General features: G+C 59.5%; 2 protein-coding genes across 5 annotated transcripts; one reads left to right on the top strand and one right to left on the bottom strand.

Moving 5' to 3' along the window:
- On the top strand, positions 1-14,367 carry LLGL1 (lethal giant larvae homolog 1 (Drosophila)). 3 transcript variants are annotated; one of them, XR_550060.1, is made up of 23 exons: positions 1-115; positions 2,252-2,333; positions 2,426-2,556; positions 3,629-3,787; positions 3,864-4,026; positions 4,110-4,245; positions 4,497-4,551; positions 4,689-4,843; positions 4,925-5,148; positions 5,349-5,416; positions 6,531-6,684; positions 6,761-6,865; positions 7,488-7,780; positions 8,096-8,243; positions 8,448-8,601; positions 10,096-10,388; positions 10,951-11,215; positions 11,424-11,538; positions 11,728-11,840; positions 12,079-12,199; positions 12,315-12,394; positions 13,636-14,239; positions 14,364-14,367. XR_550060.1 is itself a non-coding variant. In XM_008566216.1 (22 exons), the coding sequence occupies exons 1-21, from the start codon at positions 81-83 to the stop codon at positions 12,391-12,393; spliced, it is 3,051 nt and encodes a 1,016-aa protein (XP_008564438.1). In that variant the 5' UTR covers positions 1-80; the 3' UTR covers position 12,394; positions 13,636-14,240. The 3 variants fall into 3 exon arrangements, 1 of the variants encoding a protein (XP_008564438.1); XR_550059.1 differs by having other exon boundaries at positions 72-115; positions 4,113-4,245; positions 10,093-10,388; XM_008566216.1 differs by lacking the exon at positions 14,364-14,367 and having other exon boundaries at positions 10,093-10,388; positions 13,636-14,240.
- On the bottom strand, positions 14,361-25,440 carry FLII (flightless I homolog (Drosophila)). 2 transcript variants are annotated; one of them, XM_008566217.1, is made up of 29 exons: positions 25,333-25,440; positions 24,954-25,025; positions 23,696-23,776; positions 23,309-23,394; positions 23,025-23,186; positions 22,523-22,626; positions 21,990-22,165; positions 21,743-21,900; positions 21,269-21,353; positions 20,806-20,953; positions 20,493-20,629; positions 20,145-20,357; positions 19,728-19,907; positions 18,900-18,982; positions 18,702-18,776; positions 18,363-18,446; positions 18,098-18,269; positions 17,391-17,495; positions 17,117-17,308; positions 16,632-16,820; positions 16,406-16,545; positions 16,082-16,322; positions 15,816-15,970; positions 15,672-15,732; positions 15,458-15,586; positions 15,271-15,377; positions 15,078-15,183; positions 14,874-14,939; positions 14,361-14,790 (listed from the first exon to the last, which is right to left on the bottom strand). In XM_008566217.1, exons 1-29 carry the CDS (start codon positions 25,411-25,413, stop codon positions 14,656-14,658), a joined length of 3,723 nt encoding a protein of 1,240 aa, XP_008564439.1. In that variant the 5' UTR covers positions 25,414-25,440; the 3' UTR covers positions 14,361-14,655. The 2 variants fall into 2 exon arrangements, with proteins under 2 accessions (XP_008564439.1, XP_008564440.1); XM_008566218.1 differs by lacking the exon at positions 23,025-23,186 and having other exon boundaries at positions 20,493-20,626; positions 25,333-25,439.
- Positions 25,441-26,716: the final 1,276 nt, after the last annotated feature.

The following is a 26,716-nucleotide window of genomic DNA, read 5'->3' as shown; positions in this document are numbered from 1 at the left end:
CCTTTCCCTTCATTCAGACTGTGGAACATGGCTTCCCCAACCAGCCCAGCGCCCTCGCCTTCGACCCCGAGCTTCGCATCATGGCCATTGGCACCAGGTCTGGGGCTGTCAAGATGTATCCTTTGCAGCTGCGGTGGGCAGGGCCCAGCTCTGGAGTGAGAATGGGGGCTCTGATGGAGGCTGCAGTGGGTGCCGGAGTCTCATAGGAGGTTGGCATGGCCTCTGCGCCTGGGACAACACCTCACAGTGATGATGGCGTCCTTTTGCTGGGAGATGGGGTAATGGGGGTGTCAGTTTGCAGTGGCCACAGATGTCCCTTGCTACATTTCAGCCAGCCAGTTACCTAGGCGACCCTGCCTGGTCCCAGCAACTGGGACCAGGGAGGCTGGGCCAAGGGGCTGGGCCATAGTACCCGGTGAGAGTGGTGGGTGGGCTGGGGGCCCTGGTGAGTGAGTGCACACCTGTATGCGAATGTGCAGACATGTGTATTCAGCTGCAAGGGCTGGGGGCAGTGCCAGGCTCAGCATGGTGAGCGTGGCACAGCCCCCACCTGGATCCTGGCGGCCGCACAATGGGCCGTGTGAGCTGCACAAAGCGGGCATTTTCCCTGCAGGCACAGTGTGGGGGTGGGGGACAAGCAGGCAGCTGAATGCCTCCTTGCCTGCCCTGGAGAATCCCACCCTGACTTCTCTTGGGGAAACTGAGGTGCAGGATCTGGCTGGCAGCTGCTTGGTGAGGGGTGCCCACCCCTCCCCCTTCCTGTGTGGCCCTCTAGGTCTCAGTACCCTGGTTAGGGGCATCATTTGGCAAAACATGAGTCGGTGCCTGGAAAGTCGAGGGTGTGGAGTGGGGGGGTTTCCTCACCCTAGGGCTGGAGAAACTGGCCAGGCAGGGGTGGGCATCTGGGCCTGTAGTTAGTGAGTTTCCTGCCTACTCTTGGGTGCCCCCTCCTCTCCCATGGGCCCCTGAGGCACTAGTGGGGGTGAGGACAGTGCCCTGGCCCCCACCTGGCCTTAGGCACCCACCTCCTGGCCTGCTGTCCCCACCCCTCGTGGGTGCTGTGCTGACTCTACACATGTGTCCCTGCAGCCTTGTTCTCCATGTCACGAAGGTCAGTGTCTTGCGCCATGCTTTGCTGTTGTCAGGGTCTCTTGTGTACTCCTCATGGTCACAAAGGACCTGAAGTACAGACGAGGGGACTGAGCCTCAGAGAGGGCCAGAGCCTGGGGTCCTCCTTCCTTTCCCTCCTACCACCACAGCCTGGAGTCCCTGGGGTTGGGAAACTGAGGCTGGAGAAGGCCAGCCCTGGTCACCAGAAACTGCCCCTCCCCCTGCAAGGCCGGCCCCATCTCCTTGGCGACCCTGGTTCCCACCCAGCTGCTCCTGCCCCCTTTTGTCCCCTCCTCTGTGTTCCTCACCAGGCTCCTGCAGGGAATCCCAGCTCAAGCTCCAGGCAACAGCTCCTGTGCTGTCACCAGGGCAACGTTGCTGACCTCTCCCTAAACCATCCTTCCTGGGGCCCCCTCAGGCCCCGCCACCTACCATCCACCCTGGAGTTGCTGGGACTCTAGCACTGACACAGGCACGTCAAGCAGGTCGCCCAGCCTCCCCAAGTCTCTGCGTGTTCATCTATACAATGGGCAGGCTGGGGTCTGTCCTCCCTTGCGGTGGGGGCTGTTGGCTTCCTGCCCTGGGGAAAGGTTGGTTTCCTTGCCCACAGCTGGAGTTTGGCCTGGAGCTGTGGGAACAGGCGGCCTGGACTCTGCTCTGTCCTCAGATTTTGCTGTCCGGGCCTGGCCTGGCATTTCTGGCCCACCTGATCACAACCTAGCAAGTCTGGCTCTCAGAGCCCACACAGGCACACACAACAGGCTGAAAAGGCGTGGAGCCCCAGCTGTGCGTCAGGCCTGGGCTGAGGGTGCTGGGCTTGTTTTTGCTCTCATTTGATCTGCAATAGCTCTACGAGGTAGGAGTCACTTGCCACTTTACAGATGAGAAAGTGAAGGTCCCATGGCAGCTCTTGCCTTTCAGGAACTGAGTGGAGCCTGCACTCTGATCCTGGGGATACATTGGGGGTGCAGGACAGAAGCTTCTTCAGGGAGCTCCAATGGGCCTTGAAGGACTCCTGGAATGGGCAGGCCTGGGACAGGGCCCATCCAAATAGCCCTGGGGAAGGAGGCTTGGGTGTCTCCTGGGCCATGGTTTTCTGGTCTATGCCAGCTTGTTTCTGCCCTTGACCCGTCAACTGCAGCTATGGTGCACCCGGCGTGGAGTTTACGGGCCTACACCGTGATGCGGCCACTGTCACCCAGATGCACTTCCTGCCCGGCCAGGTGGGCCTCTGCTCCCACTGCCCAGCTTCTTGTGGCCCCAAAGTCTCCCACCCCCCAGGCTAGCCCAGTCTTGGTCTTTGCTCACCCCCCAGGGCCGCCTCCTGACCCTGCTGGACAACAGCAGCCTGCATCTGTGGGAGATTGTCCACCATAATGGCTGTGCCCACCTGGAGGAAGTTCTCGGCTTCCAGCTGCCCAGCCGGCCAGGCTTTGATGGTGCCAGGTACTACAGAACTTGGGCGGGGTCAGCTTCAGGGCAGGGAGACCCAGGGCAGGCTGTGGGAGCCGGCCGTGCACAGGCATGGTGGGGACGAAGCACGAGTGGGGGCTGCGGTTCAAGGCTCAGGGTACATGGCCAGGCCTGGGTCCCAGGCTGCTGCAGTGCACCCTGCTTGACTGAGGTGTACTCTGTGGACTTTTGAGGTGTACTCTGTGGACTTTTCAAGTTTGATGGGAGGTTCCGGCTGAGTTTGAGATGAGCAGGTAGTGTCTGTGCTACCTAACTATGAGAGCCTCGAATGGCTGTGAGACCCTTCAGTGGCGCTAGGATATACATGTGTCATATGCCACATTCCTCAGGCCTGAGGCCTGGTGCTGCTCCCCTGCAATGATGGGGGTGTCTGGGGACTTGGGGCAGGGTCTAAGCGAAGCTGACATCAGCAGCAATCCCCTGACTGCTTCAGTTGGGGGTGGAAGATGTGCCATAAGTGTATAGGTGAAAGGGCAGGTGTGTGGGGCAGGACGATCCCATAGGCTGTGCCTGGTGAGGTGCTGGCAGGGTGCCCCAGGGTTAATGCAGTGGCCTGGACCCCCAGGGGAGGTATAGGGGCTGCTTCCTCCCCAGCCCTGCATGAAATGGCTGGAGTGGGGGCGTCCTCACCCAGCAGTGGATTCCTGGGGCTCTCCTGCAGTCAGGAGATGCCAGAGGACTAGTGGTGGGATTCCTGGGTAGGGGTCAGGGAGGGCCTGTCTGTCCAGGAGCCCCTGGTTCTGATTTGGGTGTTGCCTTGGTTCTTGCCTTCCTTGCCCGGTGGATGGGAGGAGCCAGTAGCCTGTCTCTAAGACCTGGGGATCCTATTTTAATCCCTCTCCCTGCTGACATCCTGATGAATAATTGAGCAGGCTAATTACACTGCACCATAGCCTTCCCGGGGCGCCAGCCTGTTCCTTAAGTAGGCTCTAGCGAGTGCAGAGGGGCCGGTAATGAGCTAACAGTAGTGGCTTAGCCCCTTCCACGCCCCTCCACAGCAGGCAGATGGGGTCCCACCCTCACCCCTTCCACTCCTCCCCTGCAGTACCCCTTCCAGCCTCACCCGTGTCACGGTGGTCCTGATGGTGGCTGCGGGCGATACTGCCGTCCTGGGCACTGAGGGCGGCAGTGTCTTCTTCCTGAACGTTACTACCTTGACGCTGCTCGAGGGGCAGACCCTCAGCCCAGACGAGGTTCTGCGAAGGTGAGGGGCAGACGGGTTTTCCAGCACCCCCTCTGTGCCCGGGAAGTCCTGCTGGTTCACCTGAGTTCCTCTGCAGCGTGCCAGATGAGTGCCGGTGCGGAAAGGCACTGGGCCCCGTGGAGTCGCTCCAAGGACACCTGCAGGAGCCCACCAAGATCCTCGTTGGCTACAGCCGGGGTCTGCTGGTTATCTGGAACCAGGCCACACAGTGTGTGGACCATGTCTTCCTGGGTAACCAGGTACGTGGGTGAGGCCCCCATCCCTCAGCCTGGGTCCCCTGCGTAGGCCCACATGGCTCACGCCCACTTGCCCCTGCCCACAGCAGCTGGAGAGCCTGTGCTGGGGGCGTGGTGGAGGCACCATTGTCAGTTCGCACAGTGATGGCAGCTATGCCATCTGGTCCATGGACGCTGGCAGCTCCCTGACGCTGCAGCCCACGGTAGCCACCACACCCTACGGTGAGTACTAGAGAGGCCTGAGCTGGAGGGTGGTGATGGGAGGGCTGCCTGGCCTTGCTGGGGGTCACTGCCCTGCAGAACCATATCTGTAAAGGGGGGGCTCCCCTGGGGGACATGGTCAGGGGTAGGGGACCTTCCCCTGGGGGATGCAGGAGGCAGCTGTGAGGTGGAGCACAATGGAGGGCAGATCAGGCTGGGAGAAGTAGTGAGAGATGCAAGCGGGTCGGGTCTGACTCTGTCCCACCTCCCAGGCCCCTTTCCCTGCAAGGCCATCAACAAGATTCTGTGGCGGAACTGTGAATCTGGGTAGGTTGGGGAGCGGTGTCTGGCGTGGGTCAGGCTGGAAGGGCGGGGTCTGGGTGCACGGGCAAAGCTCTCCTTGGGTCGTGTAGTGTGTTGTGGGCCAGGTGGCTCCTGGCTCACTGCCCCCGCCCCCCATACAGGGGCCACTTTATCATCTTTAGTGGTGGCATGCCCCGTGCCAGCTATGGCGACCGCCACTGTGTGAGTGTGCTGCAGGCGGAGACACTGGTGACTCTGGACTTCACCTCCCGCATCATTGACTTCTTCACGGTGCACAGCACGCGGCCTGAAGATGGTGCGTGCCTGGCCACCCCCTCCCCCACCTTGTGTCCTGTGCTGCCTGTGGCCATGCTCACCCCATCCTGCTGTCCCACAGAATTCGATGACCCCCAGGCCCTGGCTGTGCTGCTGGAAGAGGAGCTGGTGGTGCTTGACCTGCAGACGCCTGGCTGGCCGGCCGTGCCTGCCCCGTACCTGGCCCCACTGCACTCGTCTGCTATCACCTGCTCAGCCCATGTTGCCAACGTCCCCGCCAAGCTGTGGGCCCGCATTGTGAGCGCTGGAGAGCAGCAGAGCCCCCAGCCTGGCTCCAGCACCTCGGTGTGTGTTGGGGGCATTCTGTAGGGTGGGTTTTGGGGTGGGAGGGTGTTCCTGGTACAGGCCCAGGCTTAGAGGTGGGAATGTGCTGGGTGTATGTGGGGAACTCTGAGGCATTTGGTGTCCTGGATGCCATGCCCAGGGTGAGAGGGAGAAGACATTTGTACTAACTTTGTGTTCACATCTCCACTGCCCTTTCCCAGAGCTGGCCCATCACTGGGGGCCGGAACCTGGCACAGGAGCCATCGCAGCGAGGGCTGCTGCTGACCGGGTAGGGCAGATGCAGCTGTGACGTGCGTGCATGTGTGCTTGTGTGCGTATGTAGGCAAGGAGACCCTGCACCTATCAGGCCTGGTATGCCCATTGCAGTGTGGGAGAGCCTGTCCTGGGTCTGGCAGGCCCTCATGTGCTGAGTGACTGAGGCCTGGCCCCTCGCGGGACTGGATCACCCCACTTCGCCTGGGTTGGATTGAGATGAGCCTCCCTAGACCCTGGTTCAAGGCCCCGCCCTGCTTTGCCTCCAGCAAACTAAGCTCCAGCAAACCCCAGGGCTCCACCCACCCAGCCTGCCTGCCCTGGGACCGGAAAATCTGGGCTGGCCCACGCCAAGCTGCCCAAGGCAGGTGCTGGAGAGCCCGACCTGGGCCTGACGGGCGCTGACATGCCCGGTGACTCAGGCCCCAGCTTCCTGCCTTGCCCCTCCCTCCCGCCTGTGCTGGGACCCTCGGGCCTCTGACTCCAGCATGCCCTCCCCTGCTTAAGAACTTGCTGTGGCTTTTTACATCTGTTGGAGTGAGTCTTAGCCCCACAGACTCATACACCTCATGCCCTCGCCGTGGGCTCCCACCACTGCCAGGGGCCAACACATGGGCTCTGCAGCTGGGTCCTAGGGCTATGCCCTAGATTTGTCTACTTCCCTCTTCTCTCACTTCCTCCCTATCTCCCTAGTCTTCCTGCTGCTCCCCCAGCAGGGCCTCAGGCCCCAGCTGGTCCCTGCTGGCATGCCCTGCTTTCTGCTCTGTGACTACCTAGCTCCTGGTCACTTTGCTGGGTGCTCCCAATGGGGACAGACCTCCATAGTGCTCTGTTCCCTGTGTTTCCACCTCTGCCATCTCCTGTTCACCAGGGTGGTCATTTTCACACCTTCCCACCGTGTTTGAAGGGCCCTGGTGCATGTGGCGCATGTGGCCTGGCATGTAGTAGATGCTCATTACATGTGTGTCCTGTACAGTAGGTGCTTGCTGGTTGTTGTATGCAGTAGGATCTAAGTCAGTGTTTGGCATATGCAGTAGGTGCTCAGTAAGTGGCCAGTGGATGGGTGGACAGAGGGGTGTGCAGGCCTCCCAGGAACCCAGGGGTGAACCTGATGTCCACCCTCCCTGCAGCCACGAGGATGGCACCGTACGGTTCTGGGATGCCTCGGGTGTGGCACTGCGACCGCTCTATAAGCTGAACACGGCTGGCCTCTTCCAGACAGACTGTGAGCACGCCGACAGCCTAGCCCAGGCTGCTGAGGACGACTGGCCACCCTTCCGCAAGGTGGGCCCCCCTCCCCTGGCCCCAAGGAGCCCATCCTGGCTCTGCCTAAAATCATCACTCTGTCCCATCCCCCCAGGTGGGCTGCTTCGACCCCTACAGTGATGATCCCCGGCTCGGAGTGCAGAAGGTTGCCCTCTGCAAGTACACAGCCCAGATGGTGGTGGCTGGCACTGCAGGCCAGGTAGGGCTGGGTGTCCCCCAGGTTGGGAATGTCAGGGAGGGCTTTCTGGAGGAGATGAGCTGAAATGGAGGATCTGGTGGAAGGGTAGAGGGACTGGCACAGGCAAAAGCCAGAGATGGGAATGGGGCTCCAGGGGAGGCTGGCTGGGGTGAGGACAGATGGGAAGTGGGCCTGTCGCTGGAAGTCTCAAATCAGGCTCGGGCTGGGGGAACCATGGGGGTTGGGCGCCAGGAGCAGGAACACAGGTGTTAGATGAGCTCTAGGAGGGCAAGGACCAGCGGGTCTTGGTCACTGCCATGCCCCTGGCACTTGCACAGTACACAGAAGGTGCTCAATGTGTGCTGAGTGCTAAGTGGAAGACAGAGGCTCAGGAAAGGTGGCTTCTTTGCTCCAGAAGGGCAGGGACCAACTGGGCTTGGTAACCACCATGTTCCTTGGTGCTCATTGAGGGCTGTGATATACAGTAGGCATTCGGTAAGTGCTTGTTCAGTAGATGAACTGATAACAATTATGAGGCCACCCTGGCAGTGGCTGGGGGGTTTATCAGAGGCTGCAGGCTGAGGTGGGGCCCAGGGGCGGCCTCTTCTCCGCACTGACCCTCCCCCACCCCCCGGGGGCTCAGGTGCTGGTGCTGGAGCTTAGCGACGTGCCGGAGGAGCAAGCGGTCAGCGTGGCCAGCGTGGACCTCCTCCAGGACCGCGAGGGCTTCACGTGGAAGGGCCACGAGCGGCTGAGCCCGCGCACAGGGCCACTGCTATGGCCTGTTGGCTTCCAGCCCCGCGTGCTGGTGCAGTGCCTGCCACCAGCTGCTGTCACAGCTGTCACACTCCACACCGAGTGGAGCCTTGTGGCCTTTGGCACCAGTCATGGTTTTGGCCTCTTTGACTACCAGCGGAAGAGCCCTGTGCTGGCCAGGTGCGTGGGGTTGGCGAGCAGCTAGAGCCCCAGTGAGATGGGGTCTGGGCCTCGGTTTCCCCTTCTAAAGTATGGAGTGGCAAAGGTGGGGTGATTTTTAAAGTCTTTTTAACCTCTGTTGCCCTGTAAGAAATAACCTGGCTCTTAATGAAGGACGTTCTAAGCACTGCCAGCTACCAAGTCCACGGGGCAGCACCAGAGGGGCTCTGGCTTCCTGACCTGAGCCCCTCGATGCCTGGCCTCTGGGGCCAGCAGGAGTGCGGTGTCTACTCCAGGAGGCTGCCCCATAACGTGACCAGCCCCTGCTGCCCCCAGGTGCACCCTTCACCCCAATGACTCCCTGGCCATGGAGGGTCCGCTGTCCCGGGTGAAGTCACTCAAGAAGTCACTGCGCCAGTCTTTCCGGCGCATCCGTAAGAGCCGTGTCTCAGGCAAGAAGCGGGCTGCTAATGCCAACAGTAAGGTGAGCTGGGGCAGGCTGCCTGGGCGCTGGGCTCTGGCCCTGACCCCGGCCCCTGGCATTGTTCACCTCATGGCAGTGGGCCCTCCGTATGAGCTGGGCAAGTCAAGAAAGTGAGGGATGGATGGTGATGGGACAGTGGCCCCCGGCAGAATGCAAGCAGCTGGGGTGCTGGGAAGATGGTGTTTAGGACACCCACCTCAACAGTTGCAGGAAGCCAATGCACAGCTGGCGGAGCAGGCCTGTCCCCACGACGTGGAGATGACGCCTGTGCAGCGCCGTATTGAGCCCCGCTCTGCCGATGACTCCCTCTCAGGTGTTGTGCGCTGCCTCTATTTCGCAGACACCTTCCTTCGAGATGGTGAGGCCAGGACAGGGACAGGGTGGGGAGGTCGCCTCCGTTGGCCATCCAAAAAATGGGGGGTGGGGGGGTGGGACTGCTCCCTCCAAGAGGTTTGCAAGTGTTACTGAGCACCCGACCCACTGCGTGCCAGCTCTGGTGACCAGGCTTCCCTGGCTCCCAGGTGGAAGGATGCTGAGGGGTTGGTGAGTGAGTTGCGGCCTCAGACCTGAGCAAGGAGAAGGGACCAAGGCCTAGTAGATGACCAGGAGGGACAGTGGCCAGTGCCTAGGTCTTGAGGTGGGCATGGGGCCTGGCTTTGACCCTGGGTAGCTTGGGAGCCTCGAAAAGGTCCTGGGTGTATTGATTGGTTCATTGATCAATTTTTAAATTGTATGATGAAGAATTCGAACGCAAAAATAGAGGGGCATACAGTTGACCCATGCATCTTACTGCTGCCACCAGCCATCTGCTGCCACGACCCTGTCTCCACCCCACACTGCTGTTTTTTATCTTGCTGGAGTATCTTGAATGAAAGCCCAGGCCTGAGCACTTCATTCAGTATGTCTCTGACAGATGTCACTGACAGCCACACTGCCCACATGGCACCTAATTCCTGAGTCTCATCTTAGACTGAGTCGTGGGTCCTCCTTCCTGATGACATTTATTTATGGAGGGGCTTTGTTGGGTAGATTTTCCCACTGCCCAGATGTGGCTGATGTAACCAGGGATGGTTCAGCTTGTTCTGCCATCCCTGTGAGGAGGCTGGTGGGGTTCAGGGTCACAGCTGGCTGGGGCTCCTGCCTCAGCCTTGTCAAGCTTTGAGTGGCTCAGTCACTTTTCACCTTGGGGCTTTTGCTTAGGTCCATCGATTCATCAAGGGTGCAAAGTGGTGAATGCGTGAGTCCTTGTTTAGCTCTGATCCTGTTCCCCAGAGGTTTGGTTCACACAGGCAGAGCAGCACTGATGGGCGGGCGTCAGGCGAGCCTCAGTTCATTTCACCGCAGGCTCAGGGCTTCCATGTTGAAAGGCTCCCTCTGGCTGCCCCATGGGGTTCACTGAAGAGGGTGGGGGTGAGGCAGGGGCTGGAACCAGGGCACAGCTGTGGGGTGAGGCCTGATTGCCAGTCTGTCCACAGGACTAGTGACAGCACATCAGGGGTGAGAGAGGAGTCGGGGGCTTGCCGGTTTGGGGCTGAGTGATGGGAAGTTGTGGCTGAGTGACAGGAAGTTGGAGCTGCAATGACAGGGTGGGGCTGGAGGGGTCAGGGTCCGGTGGGTGCCCACTGACATCCCGTGCAGATGCCCTCCAGGCCATGCCTGCTTCTGCAGAAGGCCTGCATCCAGTCTCGAACTGGAGCCGGTAGCAAAGAGCAGTGTTGGAGGCCATGAGGCTACTCAATCACTGGGGAGGCCTGAGTGAGCCACAGTGAACAAGTGGAGAGGCAGGAGAGGCAGAGAGACTGCAGGGGCCTTCAGGGAGTGCCTGCCTCACCAAGCCTGCACCCCGCAGCAGCCCACCACGGGCCCACCATGTGGGCAGGTACCAACTCGGGCTCCGTGTTTGCCTATGCACTGGAGGTGCCGGCAGCAGCAGTTGGCGTTGAGAAGCGGCCCGAGCGGCCAGTGGAGGCCGTGCTGGGCAAGGAGGTGCAGCTGATGCACCGGGCACCTGTGGTGGCCATCGCCGTGCTGGACGGGCGTGGCCGGCCACTGCCTGAGCCCTACGAGGCCTCGCGGGACCTGGCGCAGGCGCCCGACATGCAGGGCGGTCATGCCGTGCTCATCGCGTCTGAGGAGCAGTTCAAGGTAAGCTGCTGTGCCCTGCTCCCACCTCATGGATGCTGTGGACCCTCCAGAAGCCCTGCCCTGCTTACATTCCCTACCTGCTTAGTCTGTTCACGACCCTCCTGCCCAGTTGAAATGCTCCCAGCCAGCAGAGTCTACCCCTGCCCCCTACAGAACCCCCATGCCCCGTCAGTTTCCCCAAGACCCTCCTACCTCATTCCCCCATCATGGGGCTCCTGTATCCCACCAGAACTTCTTGCATTCCTCTCCTGCAGGAACTCGTGGTTTGGTGGGGATACCAGGCCACATAATATAAGGACCCTGTGTGGTTGATTTTGCCACCGATGGAGAGAGGCCTAGGAGGTCTCCAGGTTGAGTGCAGAAGATGACAGGGGGGCGGCCAGTTCAGAGGGGGGCGGCATGGCGCACAGAGAGAGGAAGCAGTGAGGGCGTAGGTTGGGACAGAGTCCTATGGGACAATGTGGGCCTTGTGGCTGGGGCTGGCAGTCAGCAGTCGTGAGGGTGAGGGGCCCCGGAGTGAGGACAGGGCCGGGCTCTGTGCTCATTGTCTGCCTGTCGCCAGGTGTTCACACTGCCCAAAGTGAGTGCCAAGACCAAGTTCAAGCTGACGGCCCACGAGGGCTGTCGTGTGCGCAAGGTGGCACTGGCCACATTTGCCAGCGTGGCCTGTGAGGACTATGCCGAGACCTGCCTGGCCTGCCTCACTAACCTGGGTGACGTCCATGTCTTCTCCGTGCCTGGCCTGCGGCCCCAGGTGCACTACTCCTGTATCCGGAAGGAGGACATCAGCGGCATCGCCTCGTGTGTCTTTACACGCCACGGCCAGGGTGAGGCAGCAGGGGCATTTAGGAAGGCTTCCCCAGGCAAGGGATCTAAGTGGGGCCAGAAGAATTGCCTGGGGGTGGTCAGCAGAAAGGCCATTCCAGGTGGGACACAGGCCCAGCCAGCACATGCCAAGGAGGGGACCGCTGAGGGGCTGTGGTTGGTATCGTCTCCTGACCACATTTCTCACTCCTCTCCTGCCAACCCACCCAGGCTTTTATCTGATTTCTCCGTCGGAATTTGAACGCTTCTCTCTAAGTGCCCGGAACATCACAGAGCCACTTTGCTCTCTGGACATCAGCTGGCCCCGTGATGCCACCCAGGCCAGGTGTGTGGAGGGGCAAGTCACTGGCCTGTGGGTCCTGTGACTGGGGCCAGGTCTCATCCCACCCCAGGGTCTGCCCTCACTGGTGTAGCTCCTGTCTGTTCTCTGGACTTGGGAGTGGGAAGGCGGAGATCGAGCCCTCCAGCCTCAAGGTACCTGCCTGTGGTCCCCATCACATCCCCATATCTGCAGCTACAGGCTCCAAGAGTCGCCCAAGCTGAGCCAGGCTAACGGGACCCCGAGCATCATCCTGGCCCCGCAGAGCCACGATGGAAGCCCCGATCCTGCCCACAGCAAGGGAGCTGGTGAGGGGTCGCAAAATGGAGGCAGGCTCCGGCCCAATAGTGTCCTGGGGGCGGAGTCAGGACATGATACCAACACAGCTCAGTGTGGGGACCTCTGCAGGAGGTCACAGCTTAGCCAGGGCTGGAAGCCAGGCAGAAGAATGGGTGTGTGTGTGCCTGTTGGTCTGTGTCCCAGGTCCCCAGGTGCAGAGGGTGTGCCAAGGGGTCCTGGTAGAGGCTGATTACTTCCTCCCTGCAGACACCCCAGAGCCACCTGAGGCCATACTCTCACCCACATCTATCGACTCGGCCACAAGTGCTGACACCACGCTGGACACAACAGGGGACGTCACGGTGGAGGATGTGAAGGATTTCCTGGGGTGAGGCTGGTGGGCAGGTCTACAGACGGACTGCCCATCTTCCTGGCCTCCCTCCCCAGGGCCTCCAGGGGCTCCCCCCGTCTCTCCCCTTCTGATCAGCCATTCCATCCTCCAGCTCTTCTGAGGAATCTGAGAAGAATCTGAGAAACCTTGCAGAAGACGAGGCCCGGGCCTGCACCATCCTGATCAAATGAGGTGCTGCAGGGTGGGCCCCTGGTGTACCTGGTCTTCACCACTCCACAGCGCCAACCCCTTGGGCCCCCTGTCTGGGCCCCCCAGGACTTCCCCCTGCCCTGGTCTTGCACATGGAACCCTGGCAGGCCTCTGTGATGGTGGCACTCCCTGAAGCCTGGCTGCCTTTCATGGAGTGTCCCCATGAGGGGCTTTAGGGGCTCATATAGGCATAATTTTTTTTTTTTTTTTTTTTTAAAAGATGACCGGTAAGGGGATCTTAACCCTTGACTTGGTGTTGTCAGCACCACGCTCAGCCAGTGAGCGAACCGGCCATCCCTATATGGGATCCGAACCCGGGGCCTTGGTGCCATCAGCACCGCACTCTCCCGAGTGAGCCACTGGGCCGGCCCTACAGCAAATTTAATTTAAACCTCATTTGGCTTTATTGTGATTCTACAGTCGGGAAACACTTCATACTATAAAATAGAATAAGTGTTCCAATGAACCAAGCAGAGGCGGTCCCTTGACTTGGTGTTGTCAGCACCACGCTCAGCCAGTGAGCGAACCGGCCATCCCTATATGGGATCCGAACCCGGGGCCTTGGTGTTATCAGCACCGCACTCTCCCGAGTGAGCCACGGGCCGGCCCTAGGCATAATTTTCATAATTATTAGAAAGGCAGACCAGCCCATCAGCCTTTGGATGTCATGGGTGGTATTTGGAACAAGACCAGATCAAACCATTTAGAGATGGCAGCAGTTTGGGGCTCAGGTGCTGGTTTGGCCAGCCTATTTCATAGGTGAGGTCACTGAGGTGCAGGTTGAGCCCAGCACATTGAGTGTGGCCAAGGCTGACTGGCCCCTGCCCGTCTCAGTGTGGACCTCTGCTTAGATCTGGGGTGTGTCTGGGGCCTGTGGATCTGCCCAGCATGTTTGTCCCCTAGTGCCTCCAGTCCCCTAAATGTAGGCCACAGCCTTGCTCTACACTGGACAAACACCCCCAACTCACTGTTCGTCTGGTGCTGGGTCACCACTGCCCTGCTCTGGCTTCCGTAGGTCATATGTGGTCCAGCACTTGGGTACCCGGCCTACAGACTCAGCAAACCCATCTCAGGCTGTCAGTTAAGGGCCCTTGCCTGCTCTGCAGAGGAGGCTGAGTGGTGGCATCTGTGTGGCCTAGTCTGGACTGCTGGGCTGCCTTGGACAGTCCACCTGTCTGGGCCTCTCTTACCTTCTGCTCATCCCTCTTTTCTCCCTCTACCAGGAAGGCCAGAACTCCCAACCACCACTTGTCCTGCTTGCAGCTGGGGTCCTGGATCCCTGGCTCCTGCCTGGCCCCTTAACACAGACTGACACCTGCTAACCTGTGGGCTCCGGTGGGCCCTGCCGTCCTCTCCGTGCCAACCCTGGGCCCCGGAGTAGTGCACTTGGGGGCACTCAAGCACTTGGCCCAGGCAGCTTGAGTCCTCCAGGCAGTTAGCTACGCTGGGGGCTTGCTGCCCAGGGAAGGTGACAGGTGGGACTGGGTGGCCCATGCCACCTCCCATTCCACACACCATCCTTTCCCCTCCCTTTGCAAAGAGTATTTTTCTAATGCTGGGGCTGGACAGTCATTTCTAGAACTATTTTGGTATTTGCTCCTGGACCAGCTCCCCCCTACCCCCAGCCTGTGCATGAGTGCACACATGAGAGTGTGTGTAACTGGGATCTCCACTGCACACCCGCAATTGGGGCTCAGTCAGGTGTGTGTATGGGGGGGGGGGGTTCAGGATGGGTTTCCCTGTAGATTGTACCTTGGGGTTCTTTTCTGTCATTTTGTTAAAATTAGCACTGTTTTAATATTAAAATGCTGATTTTTAATATTGAAAATAAAAGCATTTAATATCTCTTAAAGGGCAACTATATCTGCTTTATCCCTGGCAGGAGAAGGGGCTTCACACGTGTGCACACATTGTGGAGGGAGTCCAACTTTGCAGACCCCCTCAGGGTAAAATAAAAGCATTTAATATCTCTTAAAGGGCAACTATATCTGCTTTATCCCTGGCAGGAGAAGGGGCTTCACACGTGTGCACACACTGTGGAGGGAGTCCAACTTTGCAGACCCCCTGAGGGTACCCATCAGGGTCACCCCCATCGGTGCTGCTCGGGGCTGTGTGCTGCTGGGGACCGTAGCACTGAGGTTGGCCGGAGCAGGGACTGTTTCCTGCACACATTTTCTGCTTGCAGGTGGTGGACAGAGGGCCCCTTCCTCTTCCTCACTTGGGGCCGCGACAGGGGCACTACCCTAGGCCAGGGCCTTGCGGAAGGCACCCCAGGCGTGGAAGCAGCGTGTGAAGGCGTGTTGCTCATTGCCCTTGCGGACCAGGCGCAGGCGGCGGGGCTGCTCATGCTCTTTAGATCGCAGGTGCTGGATGTACACCTGGAGGGCAAGGACAGTGAGCAGCAGGTGACTTTCCACACCTGGTGGCCCAGCCTCAGCCTCAGCCTCCCCTCCCGGCTCACCTGGCAGGCCTTCAGACTTAGTTTGATCTCCACCTGGCTTGTCTGGGTTCCCACCCACATGTACACCTGTGGGGACACGGGAGATGGCAACATGGGTGACTCAAGAACACTCCCCTTCTTCTGGTCCCAGAACTCCCATTTACAAATGGGAGCACTCCTCCTTGAATAGGCAGGATCAGTGTGTGTGTGGAGGGAGGGGTTTACCTCTTGGCCATTGTCTAGCAACATGATGTCATCATCTGCCAGGTCATCTTGGCAAAAGTCACAGCACTTCTCAGTCACTGCGAAGTAGCCCTTTTCGTTGGAGCACCTGGGTGTCAAGGTGAGGCTGAGTCACAAGCTGCAAGGCCAGGACTGAGGAGGAAGCTGGGGGAGGGTTCAGGGCCCTGGCCCTCACCGGAAGAGCCGAGTGTGCTTCATGTATTCGGCGTCATCGTCATAAGGCTTCTGTGCTCCAATGCCCACCCAGAAGAAGTTCTCTGGCTCCTCGCCTTCGTTGATGACCTGGGGGAAAAGGGCCAGTCCAGCCCCAGGCCCCTGCCTGCCCTGGCTCACCTACCAGTTCACCCACCCACCACGGTCACCTGCTTGCTGTAGGAGGCATCAAACATGGTGTTCAGGATATCTTCTGCCAGCTTGGCTTCATCAGGGTCTGATGCCCGGCCCACCCAGGCATACACAATGCCTTGGTTGTCCTCACTCTCAAAAGGAACCTAGGGAGCGTGCAGGGGGTTCGGATCAGCTCCAGCCCCATCCCACCACCGTGATCCACCCTTCCAGCTTGCACCCACACCCCACCTTGAGGATGAAGCAGAACTCAGAGTTCAGGAGGCTGGAGTCAGTGTTGATCTGGATGCACCTAGGGGAGGGGTGGGGTGTCAGCAGGGAGTCAGGACCTGCTCCCTGACCCTGCCTGCCACCGCATACCCCCCAGCCAGGCACCGGGTGCAGAAGGCACTGCCGTTGGTACGAATCTGGTAGAGGCTCGGTTGCAAGGTGCCCTGGGCTGCCTTCCTCTTGCCTCGGTGGATGATAAACTTTCTCTTGAAATGGGACAGAAACTTGGGGTTCTCCTGCTGCTGCGTCATGCGTACCACCTGGAGGCGTGGAAGGGTCAGAGTCTGAGGGCCCAGTCTTTCCTGGGTCCCACCACACCCCTGCACCACTTCGGGGGTGTGGCCTGAGCTCGTGGGGCGTGGCCAGCGCACCTCCAGCTTGCCGGGGAAGAGGCTCTCGAACTTCTTCTGCAGGCTGAAGGTGAAGGTGAGCCAGCCCATGTTGGAGGCCTCACGGCCCTGCCAGAAGTACACGATGCACTGGAAGTCCTCCTCGGGCTGCTTCTCCTCTGCCTCGGCCGCTGTCTCTTCGCATTCTTTACCCTCGGACCCGGTCTTCTCCTCCTTGTCTTCCTTTTTCTCCTCCTCCTCGTATTCCACGGGTACCCAGTACCTGCGGGGTTGGAGGGCTGTGAGCGGGGAAGGGGGGGCAGCCCCAGGGTTGGGGCTCAGGAAGGAGAGGCGTGCTGGCAGCACCTGCAGAGGAAGACGTAGCAGTCCTGAGTGTAGAAGTGGCCGAACTCCTCCTCGGGCAGCCGCGCGAACTTCTTGCCCTCCAGCACGAAGCCCTCCATACCGTCCAGGTCCTCGTTCCATTCCTCCATCAGCTGCTCCGCCTGCAGGCGGCAGGGACGCGCCGGCTCAGGGCACAGGCCCCGCCCCGCCCCGGGCCCCGCCCCCAGGCTCCACCCCGCCCCCAGACCTCGGCCAGCGCCATGGACGGCTGCCGCGGCAGGAAGAGCGCGGTGAGGTCCGCCTTCATCTGGTCTTTCTTCTCGGCGTCGCGCTTCACCTTCCCCGACAGGCCCGGGCTCTGCAGCACGGCCTCCGCGTTGCGCGTGTAGTCCACCGTCAACACGTCGTCCCAGTTCTTGAACTTGGCCTTGAACACCTGCAGGGGAGGGGGAAGCCATGAACTAGACAGGGGTCACGCAAGGTGAAGGTTAGGGCCCGAGGAGGTGGAGCCAAGCCTGAGGTAGAGGGGCGGGGCCTGGAGGGTGTGGTGTGGGGCGGGGCCTGCGGCGGGTCTAGGAAGCAGAAGTGGGAAGGGAGGTTGCAGAGGGGGCGGTTCCTCAGAGAGGCAGCAGGCTTGGGCCCAGCCCGGTAGGGCAGGAACCGAACCAGAGGATCAGGGCACAACAGGGTCTGCAGATCCGTGGGGAAGCGGCTCCGGAGCAGGGATCGCACCTGCGCCTCGGTGCCTTCCAGGCATCGGCTGACCGTGGCGTGGCGTGGCCGGTGCATCATTCCGCACAGCTCCTGGCCCAGCTTGAGCGCAGCGGCGCGCACCAGGCGCGGGGACTTGCGGCCGAGCCAGATGAACACGTCGGACCAACAGTCTAGGATGTACACGCACCGCGTGTCCAGCAGGCTCTGCAGCTGCGGGATCAGAAGCTGGGAGTCAAGGCCTGGCCATCGGGGAGGGACCCTGGCTCCCGCGCCCTCCTCCCGCGCATCTCACCAGCCGCATGCCTGGCGTCAGCTCCACCTTGGGCCGCTTCTTATGTTCCACGGACAGCCTGTAGTTGATCTGCGGCAGCTCCAGGTAGCCCAGGCCCAGGCCCACCTGGCAGGAAGAAGAGATAGATAGGCACGACAGAGGTGGGGTCTGGGGACAGCAGCCTTACCCACAAGAGCCACCTGATTTGGAGTCTGGCCCCTGCCCTAGTGAGGCTCACTGCCCGCTCCTCTCTGGACCTGTTTCTTGCTTTCACCCTGAGGTCGTTTTAAGGACATCCTATCAGTGCAAAGACTCTTAAATGGTGCTTTCCCTGCCTGCCTTTTCCAGGTCCTTACTGTCATTTCTAATTCTCTAATTTGTCCCTTTCCTGCTCACAAGACCCCATGGCTTCAGGTCACCCACAGAATTAAGGCCAGGTTCCCAGCCCTTTGGCACCCAGGCACTTCTGAGACCCTCTCCAGCTGCACCTTCATGGAAACACATGCACTCACACTATTTCTCTTTTTTTTTTTTTTTTTTTTTTTTTCCCACACTATTTCTCAAAGCCAGCCTCCAGACCTTTGCTGAGGCTGTTCCTTGCCCAGAAGGTGGCACCATCTCCACACCAAAGTCCAGATGGAGCCCACAGCCACCACAGTGCTGCCTAACCCATCCCCCAACCAGCTGGTAAAGTCAGGCTGGCCCTGCACCTCGACATCACCGCTCACCTTGTACAGCTTGGGCTGGGGTGGCCAGAAGTCATCAGGCACGTGCCTCTTGATCTCAGAGGGCTCCCCGCCCATCACCTCCCAGAACTCTGGGGGCTCCTGGCCCTGCACCAGCAGTGTGATCTCCGCCTTCCCTTTGCGATCGTTCTTATTAATTTTCTCTGCAAAGAGCCTGAGGGCAGGATACAAAGTCCTCATTAAGGCCTGCACTCCTTCTTAGGTGACGACTTTCCCTTGCACAAAACCCCCCACGACATCCTTGTACCTGGCTTTGGTGGTGCTACTCAGCGTGGCCTGGGCCCCTCGCCACACATAGATATCCAGGCCTCGGTCCAGCAGGAAAACAAACCTGGACAGCAGGGGGCAGGAAGGAGCTGTTACGGGCATGGGTCAACGACTGACCTCACCAAAAAAAAAAAAAAAACCCTCATTATGGGATTTTTGCTCTCCTTTCTGCGTAGGCCTCAGGGACCTTCCACCAAACTCTGTGAGACTGGAGTTTAAAGGGTTGCTAGAGGGCCTCATGCACGAGGCCCAAACCAGCCCCACTAGCGGGGAGCAGGCTGAGGGTCAGGTACCCCCACCTCACATCACAGGAACTCACCCTGGGTCCAGGGAGGCCCCCTTGAGGGGCACAGGCTCCAACTTGATGTTCTTTTTCCCATACACACGGTACATCCTGGGGGCCAGGGCAGAGTGGCTCAGTGTGAGCATCAAAGGGCGGATTTACCCCGAACAGCCTCCTTCCAACCCTTCCCAGCAGAGTCCAGGTCAGTGCCACCCACCCCACACACACCCTCACCTGGTGACATAGTGCGTATCCTCTACAGTGTAGAAGCCACTGGCTGTGCCACCCTCAATGTAGGAGATGTCGTTGTCAAACACCTGTGTGAGGGTGTGGCTCTTCATCATTGAGCTGCCCCCCCCCCAACCACCTGTCGGGCATGGTACACAGTTGCTACAGGTGAATCGGGTGCTACTAATCCATGATGATGTCAAAAAAAAAAATTAAGACCTTTGCCTATAATAGCACACATGGGGTGTTGGAACATACGAAGATTGGAGTACGTTCACTCGGGTGCACAGAGATGCGTGCAGCGTGTTTAGGCATGTGTGTATCAGGGTACAGGAGCAAGCGGGTTTATGGAAAAACGCAAACGGGTGAATCTGGGTAAAATTGCAGGGGGCATATGTGTCTATGCATAACTAGCTGGCAGGGCAGGCTGCTTGCTAACCCAACTCAGGGGTTTATTCAAGACTGTACCCCATCCCCACCTCCTGGGCACCCAGTCTGTGTCCCTGCTCCCTAACCACTATTAGCCCCAGCTGCCCACCTCTCTAGGCCACACCCCTTTGGCACGGCTTCCGATTGGTCCAACTCTCCATCCTAGCCTGTCCCTTTATCCTCCAGCCCCACGTTCCAGACCTGTCCTCCGATGACTAGGCTTTGGTGACCTTTGGCCTCACCAGTCTCCCCGAGCTGGCCCTGCCTCCTGCCTGAGGTCCCACTCATCATCCTTGACCCCACCACCTCTGGCCTCAGCTCCCCCCCCAAGCCCCCCAGCCCCATCTGCCTACCTTGGGGCACGCCCCTCTCTGCCTACCCTCCTCCCCCTCCATGGGCTGGCACCTGCAGGAACTCCTGGCTCTCATCACCCATCTCCTCTCGCACAGTGCGACACTCAGCACCCAGGTAGTTGCGCAGGTTGACGGCGTGGATGGCAGAGCAAGCCTTCTTGTCAAGTGTGGCCTCCCCGCCGATCCAGTAGTAGATCTCCCAGCTCAGGGAGCCGCTGTCATCTAGAAAGGTCTGGGAGCCAAGCCACAGGCCACATCAGCCTTTGCTGGGCCCATCCTGGCTTCCTGGCTGACCTTGAGAGTCATAGGCATCGACCCTGGACGGGTGGCACTGCCACCTGGTCCACCTCCACCTGACCTGCCCACCTCCCACCCTGCCTCACTGAACAAAACTATGGAACTGGTGACTCTGAACCACCTAAGATGGGGACAGGGGGCCACGTGGCCCCTTCACAGTGTCGGCCCTCACCTTGAGCACGATGTAGCAGTCGGCCTCATAGAACTTGCCATGGAACGCTTCCTCCACCAGCACAGGAATGAAGTTCTCAATCTGCCAAATGGTCAGGCCGGGCAGCTGGCCCACGTCTTCCGTGAAGAACTCAGAGTAGTCAAGGCGTGGCTTCTCCAGGCCCTGGTCCCAGCGCCGCACCTTCCCCACGGGGGCCCGGGCGTCTATGCTCTCCTGGGGCACAGTCACAGTGCATAGCTTGACTCTGCAAAGCCACTCAGGCTGCTCTTTTTACTTGCCACCCACCTCAGGGCCTTTACACAGGCCATTCTCTCTGGCCGGGGCCCCTGCCCTCCTGGCCTGGCTTACCTCCTGCTTTTTATTCTTTTCCTGGGCCACATCTGACATGCCCTTCAGCACCTGCTTGGCCTGGTCATCCTGCGCTGAGTCCTTCCGCCTCCGTAGCCGCATCTTGCGAGCCAGGGGGTCTTTGGGCCCACTCCCTGCTTAGGGGAGGGGCAAACAGCTGCGGCCCGGCTAGGCCCCCAGCCCAGGCATCCAGCCAGTGAAGGGCCAACCTCATTACCCAGGGTCCAGAGAGCTGAATCCCTCCCAATTTACAGATGAGTAAGTTGAGGCCCAGAGGAGCCCCAGCTCCCAGGCCATACCTGCCCCTACTCACCAGCTGCTGCCGCAGCCACTGTGGCGGGGGAGGCTCCCGCCAGCCGCAGCTGGTTCTGCAGTGAGAAGTCAATGTTGTACCACTCGGCAGTTCGGTCAGCGGGCTTGGGTGGCATGACCAGGCTGGGGTTCTCTCGGACATCCAGGACCTGCCTCGTGGGGTGAGCAAAGCTGGCACTGAGGCTGGGTCCCAACCCCTGGCCACACCAAACCTGGTTTCTTACTCTTGTCTATAACTGCCAGGGCTGAGAGGCCCAGAACTGGGGCCAGGGACGTGGGTTACTGTCCCACCCCCTCTGCGACTGGTTGTGAGGCTCAAATGACACTGTCAAGTGTGCTGTGTTTGCAGGCGCCCGACACTGGCCACCCCTCACTCCAGGGCATGCTCCTTTGCTTGCTCTTTCTGAGGGTCTGTCCGCATGTGCCCAACCCTCCCCGCACAGTGCCGGCCCAGCTGTTCTGACCTCAATCTCCGTCAGGAAGTGGATGGCCTCCGGGAGGGTGACCAGGCGGTTCTTGTTCAGGACGAGTTTCCTTAGCTTTGGGCACCTGAAAGGACAGGGCCAGCAAGGGCCTCAGGTAGGGCCAGAGAAACGGGGGGAGGGAGAACAAAGGTCCTTTGTTCTCTGCCTAAAAGACTACTCAGAGTCAGGAGGTGTCACTAGCGGGCACTGTGACTTCTGGAAGGGGATGGACACTGCATTTCATCCTAAACTCATGTGGCACTGGGACCCTCCTGGCCTCATCCCTGGTAGTGTCCTCGCAAAGCGTGCTCTGGGGGACCTAAATTGAAAGCAGCTGGCATAGGACTAGGATCTTCACCCACAAAGGCAAATTAATCCACCTGCATTTTATATGACACACGCATGGGTTCCGGCTACAATTCTGTGATTTTCTGTGCTGTGAGCCCCCCGCTAGTCCCAGCCCTGCCATCGCACCTGCAGAGACTTTCAGGGATCAGCTCCAGGTTGTTGTTGGCAGCCATGAACTCCTCCAGGCTGGTCAGCTTGCCAATGCCCGAGGGCAGCCCATCGAAATCCAGCTTGTTGGAGTTCAGGTACAGCTTCTTCAGCTTGGTTAGCTTGCAAATGGCTGACTAGAGGGGAGCAGTGCAGCGGGCATGGTCAGGGTCAGAGCCAAGGTCAGCGGCCTACCCCCACCATCCCCCCAGGGCCCCAGACGCACAGGCAGCGAGGTGAGCTGGTTGCGGGACAGGTTCAAGGTCTCCACGTGCACCCACTGATCAATGCACAAGGACAACTCTGTGATCTGGTTGCTGCTGAGGTTGAGGCGGCGCAGGCTCGGGAGAGTGTACAGGCACTCGGGCACCCGCGTCAGGTCGTTGCAAGACAGGTCCACATCTGGGGTTTGGGGTGGAGCCCATCAGCTGGGCCCACACAGTGGGTGCCAGGGGCAGCCAGCCCAGCTCTGCCACCTCTAGGCTGTGTGGCCTCGGCAAGTGACCACCTCTGAGCTATAATTTCTCCGTTCGGAGAAACTCCTTCACATCAGGTGGGTGCAGGCATAAAGTCAGTGCTCACAATTTGACATTATTAATAGTCATCATAATAATGACAGAAATAATCATAACTTAACCATATTGTCTTCCCTCTGAGAAGTGGTCCAAGAAGCAGGGTTCAACCTCCTTCATTCATGAGGAAGCCAGGGAGCCCAGAGGGAAGCCGGAACTAAGGGGGTCACCCAGGGACTGCTCCCACCTGCAAGGTTGCTCAGGACCTCCAGGCTGGTAGGGAGGTTGCTCTGGGTGCGCTGGGTGTTCCGCAGATGCAGGGTCTGCAGAGCCATCATAGCTGGGAGCTGCCTGCCAGGGGACATGAGTAGTCAGGGACCTCCAGGCTGGTAGGGAGGTTGCTCTGGGTGCGCTGGGTGTTCCGCAGGTGCAGGGTCTGCAGAGCCATCATAGCTGGGAGCTGCCTGCCAGGGGACATGAGTAGTCAGGGCCAGGATCAGGGCTCACCTAGGGGGTGTTAAGAGTGGGGCTTGGAGGGGCAGGCCCAAGAACATGGGGCCCAGAGGGCAGGCTTATGGCCATGTCTGCACGAGGGAAAGCCAAGGGCGGGGGCAAGGGCAGGATAGATGGGAGGACAGGACAGAGTGGGGTATGGCAGGCCAGGGCCTGAGAGGTGCAGCCTACACAGGAGGGATGAGGTGTGGCTGGGCCTAAGGCTCTAGGCATGATCCCCCAGGAGTGGCACCCACCGGAGCTGTGCATGCAGTAGAGGGTTCCCATTGAGCACAAGTGTCTGCAGGTGTACCAGGCGGCGCATCTGCGGGGGCAAGCTCTCTAGGCGGTTCTCGCTGAGGTCCAGGTATAGTAGGTCGGTGAGGTTGATGAAGAGCTGGTTGGGGATGGTGTCAATGCTGCAGGCAGGTGAGAGGTGGGGACTGCCTGAGTCAGTGCCAGACACCCGCCCCAGGACCTGCTGGTCCCTGCTGTGTGGGCCCCCACCCCCACCCTGAGCCCTGCCCAGCTGGAGCAGCACCTGTTGTGGCTGAGGTTCAGCACCAGCATGTTCTTGGCATTCTCCAGCTCCCGTGGGCACTCCGTCAGCTGGTTGTAGCTCAAGTCCTGGGTAGAAAGGGCAAAGCCCAGGTCAGGGGTGTCCCCACCCCCCTAGGCCTCTGCCAGGCTCAGGGATCAGGTGGGGCACTAAGGAGGAAGTGAGTGAGGGGATTTCAAGGCCAAAGGGAGACAGCTGGAACCCTGGAAGGGTGCCTGGGTTAGTGACCTCAGGCAAGGCACTGCCCACTCTAAGCCTCAGTTTCCCTATCTGTAAAGTGGAATAACAATGGCCACAGGGACTGTTGTAGTGAGTGGGCACTGAGTGGTTGGGCCAGCATAGGAACCAGGTGGGTGGGTAATCACTGACCAGGACTGAGAGGTCATCCAGCTTGAAGATGTTATCAGGGACTCCGGAATTCTTCAGGCTATTAGCTCGAGCCACGATGGCCTGAGGATAAACCATAACAGTCCATGATTCTTGGCTGCTACCCCCAGGAAGAAAGAGAGGCCAGGGACGGACACCTCCTCAGGAAGCCCACCCGAGGCCTGAGTGCTCTCCCACCCCTGCCTTTTGCTCACACGGTCCTTCCGCCTGGTGGGCTCTTCGTATCCTCAGGTGAACTCCTATTCACACCTCAAAGCCCAGCTCAAATGTGCCCCAGGGTCCAGAACAGGGCCCTCAAGGAATCTTTCTGATCAAACAATCCCTCTTCTTAATTCCAGAAGGCAAGATAGGGAAGTAGCTCTGAGTCAGGGTTTTCAGAACAGAGGGAGAGGGTTGGATCGAACAGAAATCAGAGTGTGGACGGAGAGAAAGCATGCTTTCTCTCCCATTAGGGCTGAAACCTCCTCAGGCTACAGACATACGTGAAGTTCAAGGGGGAGAAAGGACAGGGAATGGTGCTGTCACTGCAAGTGACAATCACAGGAGCAGGAGCCTGATGCTTCTCCAGCCCTGATGTCTGTGTGGTGCCATACTGCTGCTCTACGGGGTCATTGTCGACACTCCCAACCACCCTATTTGCAGATGAGGCCCAGGAAGAGGCAGGGACTTGTCCCAGATTTGAACTTGATGAACCCAAGTCCAGAGGCTGTGCCCTTGACACCTCAGGACCCCAGCCTTGGATGGGACAACTCTCGCTGATGCCCATAGGGTCTAACCAGGGGCCTAGTGTTCTGGTATGTCAGACCATCCTCCCAGCCAAATCCCACCCAATGCCAGCTCTGCTGCTGCCTGCTGGTGTGACCTTGGGCAAGTGACCTGACTCTGTGGCCAAGTTTCCTCATCTGTAAGGTCAGGAGCATATGAAAAAGTTCACAAAGAGTAGTTGGAACAGAGCTCAGCCTGTACTGGCTCCTATCATAGTTGTTGTGCAAAATGGGTGGTGGGACTCTACGTGTTTTTTTACCTTTTTCCCCACAGAATTTTCTGGTCCACATGGGTTACTGTACACAGTGCTGTATCCTCTTTCAACAAGAGGGCCTTTCCTGTGACACCTGGGCCCCTGAGCCTGACACGGAGGTGGGCAGATGCTGGCCCAGCCTGGGGTCTGGTCCTACCGTCATGTCCCCAGCCAGACTCCAGTCCCCACCACAAGCCTAGTGACCTCCTGGCCAGCACTCACCCGCAGCGATGGCAGGCTGGACAGCTCCCCATGAAGCGTGGTCAGGCTGTTGTGGCTCACAGACAAGTGCTCCTGGCCGGGATAGGAGAGCAGAGACTCAGCGGGGTGGGTGGGGCGTCCACAGTGCACCTGCCACCACAGCTGTGCACCATCCAGGAGGACCCTTGGCCACACCAGCCCAGGCCACCTCTGCAGCCTCCCTCCCTCCCAGACCTGGCCTCTTCTTGCACACCTCCCAGGACGGGGTGCTCACCACCTCTGCCAGCTCTGCTCATGGCTGTCAGTATTCTTCCTCTTCATCATCTACCGTCTCCACAGGCACACCACCTGGCCCAGCCCCAACCACAGGGACCCTCCCTGCCTGCCCAAAGCCCCTTACCAGCTTCTGCAGGGCGGCCAGCTCCTCCGGCAGGTAGCAGAGGCCTGTGCGGTTCAGCTTCAGCCATCGCAGGCTGGTCATGGCCTTGATGTTCTCAGGGAAGTAGCCACCCTGCGGGAAGGTCATGATGAGGCTGGTCTGGGAGAGCAGCGTCCTTGCTCTATGGCCCCCACTGCCCACAGCAGCCTTTGGGGAGCAACAGGGCTGACTCTCGCTGGAGTGAGGCCCTGAACGGGGCACTTCATCACTCTGTACCTCAATTTCTTCACCCATAAAACAGGACTGATAAAAGCTCCCATGCAACAAAAGTGTTGGCCTAAGATTGTCTCTCCTGGACTCCGAGCCCCAAGGGGGCCAGGACAAAACTGGCTTGTTTCAGGTGACATCCCAGCATCCGCTTTGTGTTGGCTCAGCTCAATTCCTTCTGCTGGAATTCCAGGCTCTGTTGGACTGCCAGCGTTGGGGGTTCCCCCCGAACCTCTGCTAAGGCCCCCAGTGCCCCTACCCTGACATCAGCATACAAGCTGTTCCTGGCTGGGTCAAAACCCCACAGTGCAGCAGCTCCAGCTCCCCACCCTGCATGGACATAGCCCCCTTCACTCAATCCCCATACTCAGTGCCCACCTCACCACCCAGCCTGGGTGGCACACAACCTGGGGCAGCATGTGCCTTCAGTGCCCTTGGCTGGTGTCCCTTTCCCTCTATGGTCACATTCCTGGCTGGTGACTCAGACTCAGTCCAGAGGAGATACATGGAGACCCCAGGTAAGGGGTGGGGATGGGGGCAAGGGAAAGGGTGTGGCATCTGTGCATGGGGTCAGTGTAGGAGGAACCTGCCTGCCTCCTCAGCCTAAAGTGACCCCAGCCAGAGTCTGCCCATCACCTACCCCTGCCACCTGACTCTCCAGCCCACTCTCCCCTGCCCTCCGCCTCTGCCTCCCCTTTGGTCCCAGCTCTGCCACCTCACCCTCATTCTTTTTTTTGGCAGCTGGCTGGTATAGGGACCGGAATTGTTGACCTTGGTGTTAGAAGGCTGCGCTCTAACCAACTGAGCTAACCGGCCAGCCCTGCCCACCTCATTCTTGACTCCCTAGACCCGTCCCCCTTCCCCACCAACTGGCTGCGTGGGGTGGGCTGGGCTCCGGCTCCTTGTCTCCCAGTTCTATCAGTTCTGCAGCTGCTCAGACAGCTGCCCCCGGACCTCGCCCACCTGCCTGACACTCTCCGTGCTAACACATGTCACTACATCCCGTGCATCCAGGAGGGCTACTTTTAAGCCTCTCACCGGATGAGAAAACCCAGGTTCCGAGAGGGGAAATGACTTGCCCCAAACCACACAGGACGGAGGTGGCGGTGGCGGGGCCAGGGCAGCGATGAGTCGGCTG

This window comes from Galeopterus variegatus, unplaced genomic scaffold (genome assembly GCF_000696425.1).
Source record: "Galeopterus variegatus unplaced genomic scaffold, G_variegatus-3.0.2 Scaffold229, whole genome shotgun sequence".
In the NCBI taxonomy this organism is placed as follows: domain Eukaryota; kingdom Metazoa; phylum Chordata; class Mammalia; order Dermoptera; family Cynocephalidae; genus Galeopterus; species Galeopterus variegatus.
The sequence above is the reverse complement of the archived record's forward strand: the minus strand, read 5'-3'. Positions and strand labels throughout refer to the sequence as shown.

What these genes read in the sequence shown, in the direction of transcription:
- LLGL1 (XM_008566216.1), top strand. Translation starts at nt 81, where the DNA reads ATGGCCATTGGCACCAGGTCTGGGGCTGTCAAGAT. An exon ending in AGCCTGGCTCCAGCACCTCG is followed by an intron (nt 5,149 to 5,348) that starts GTGTGTGTTGGG and finishes GCCCTTTCCCAG; the next exon opens with AGCTGGCCCATCACTGGGGG. An exon ending in CGTGATGCCACCCAGGCCAG is followed by an intron (nt 11,539 to 11,727) that starts GTGTGTGGAGGG and finishes CCATATCTGCAG; the next exon opens with CTACAGGCTCCAAGAGTCGC.
- FLII (XM_008566217.1), bottom strand. Translation starts at nt 25,413, where the DNA reads ATGACCAGCCTGCGATGGCTGAAGCTGAACCGCACAGGCCTCTGCTAC. An exon ending in TGACGCCAGGCATGCGGCTG is followed by an intron (nt 17,309 to 17,390) that starts GTGAGATGCGCG and finishes CTGATCCCGCAG; the next exon opens with CTGCAGAGCCTGCTGGACAC. An exon ending in TAAGTCTGAAGGCCTGCCAG is followed by an intron (nt 14,791 to 14,873) that starts GTGAGCCGGGAG and finishes CTTGCCCTCCAG; the next exon opens with GTGTACATCCAGCACCTGCG.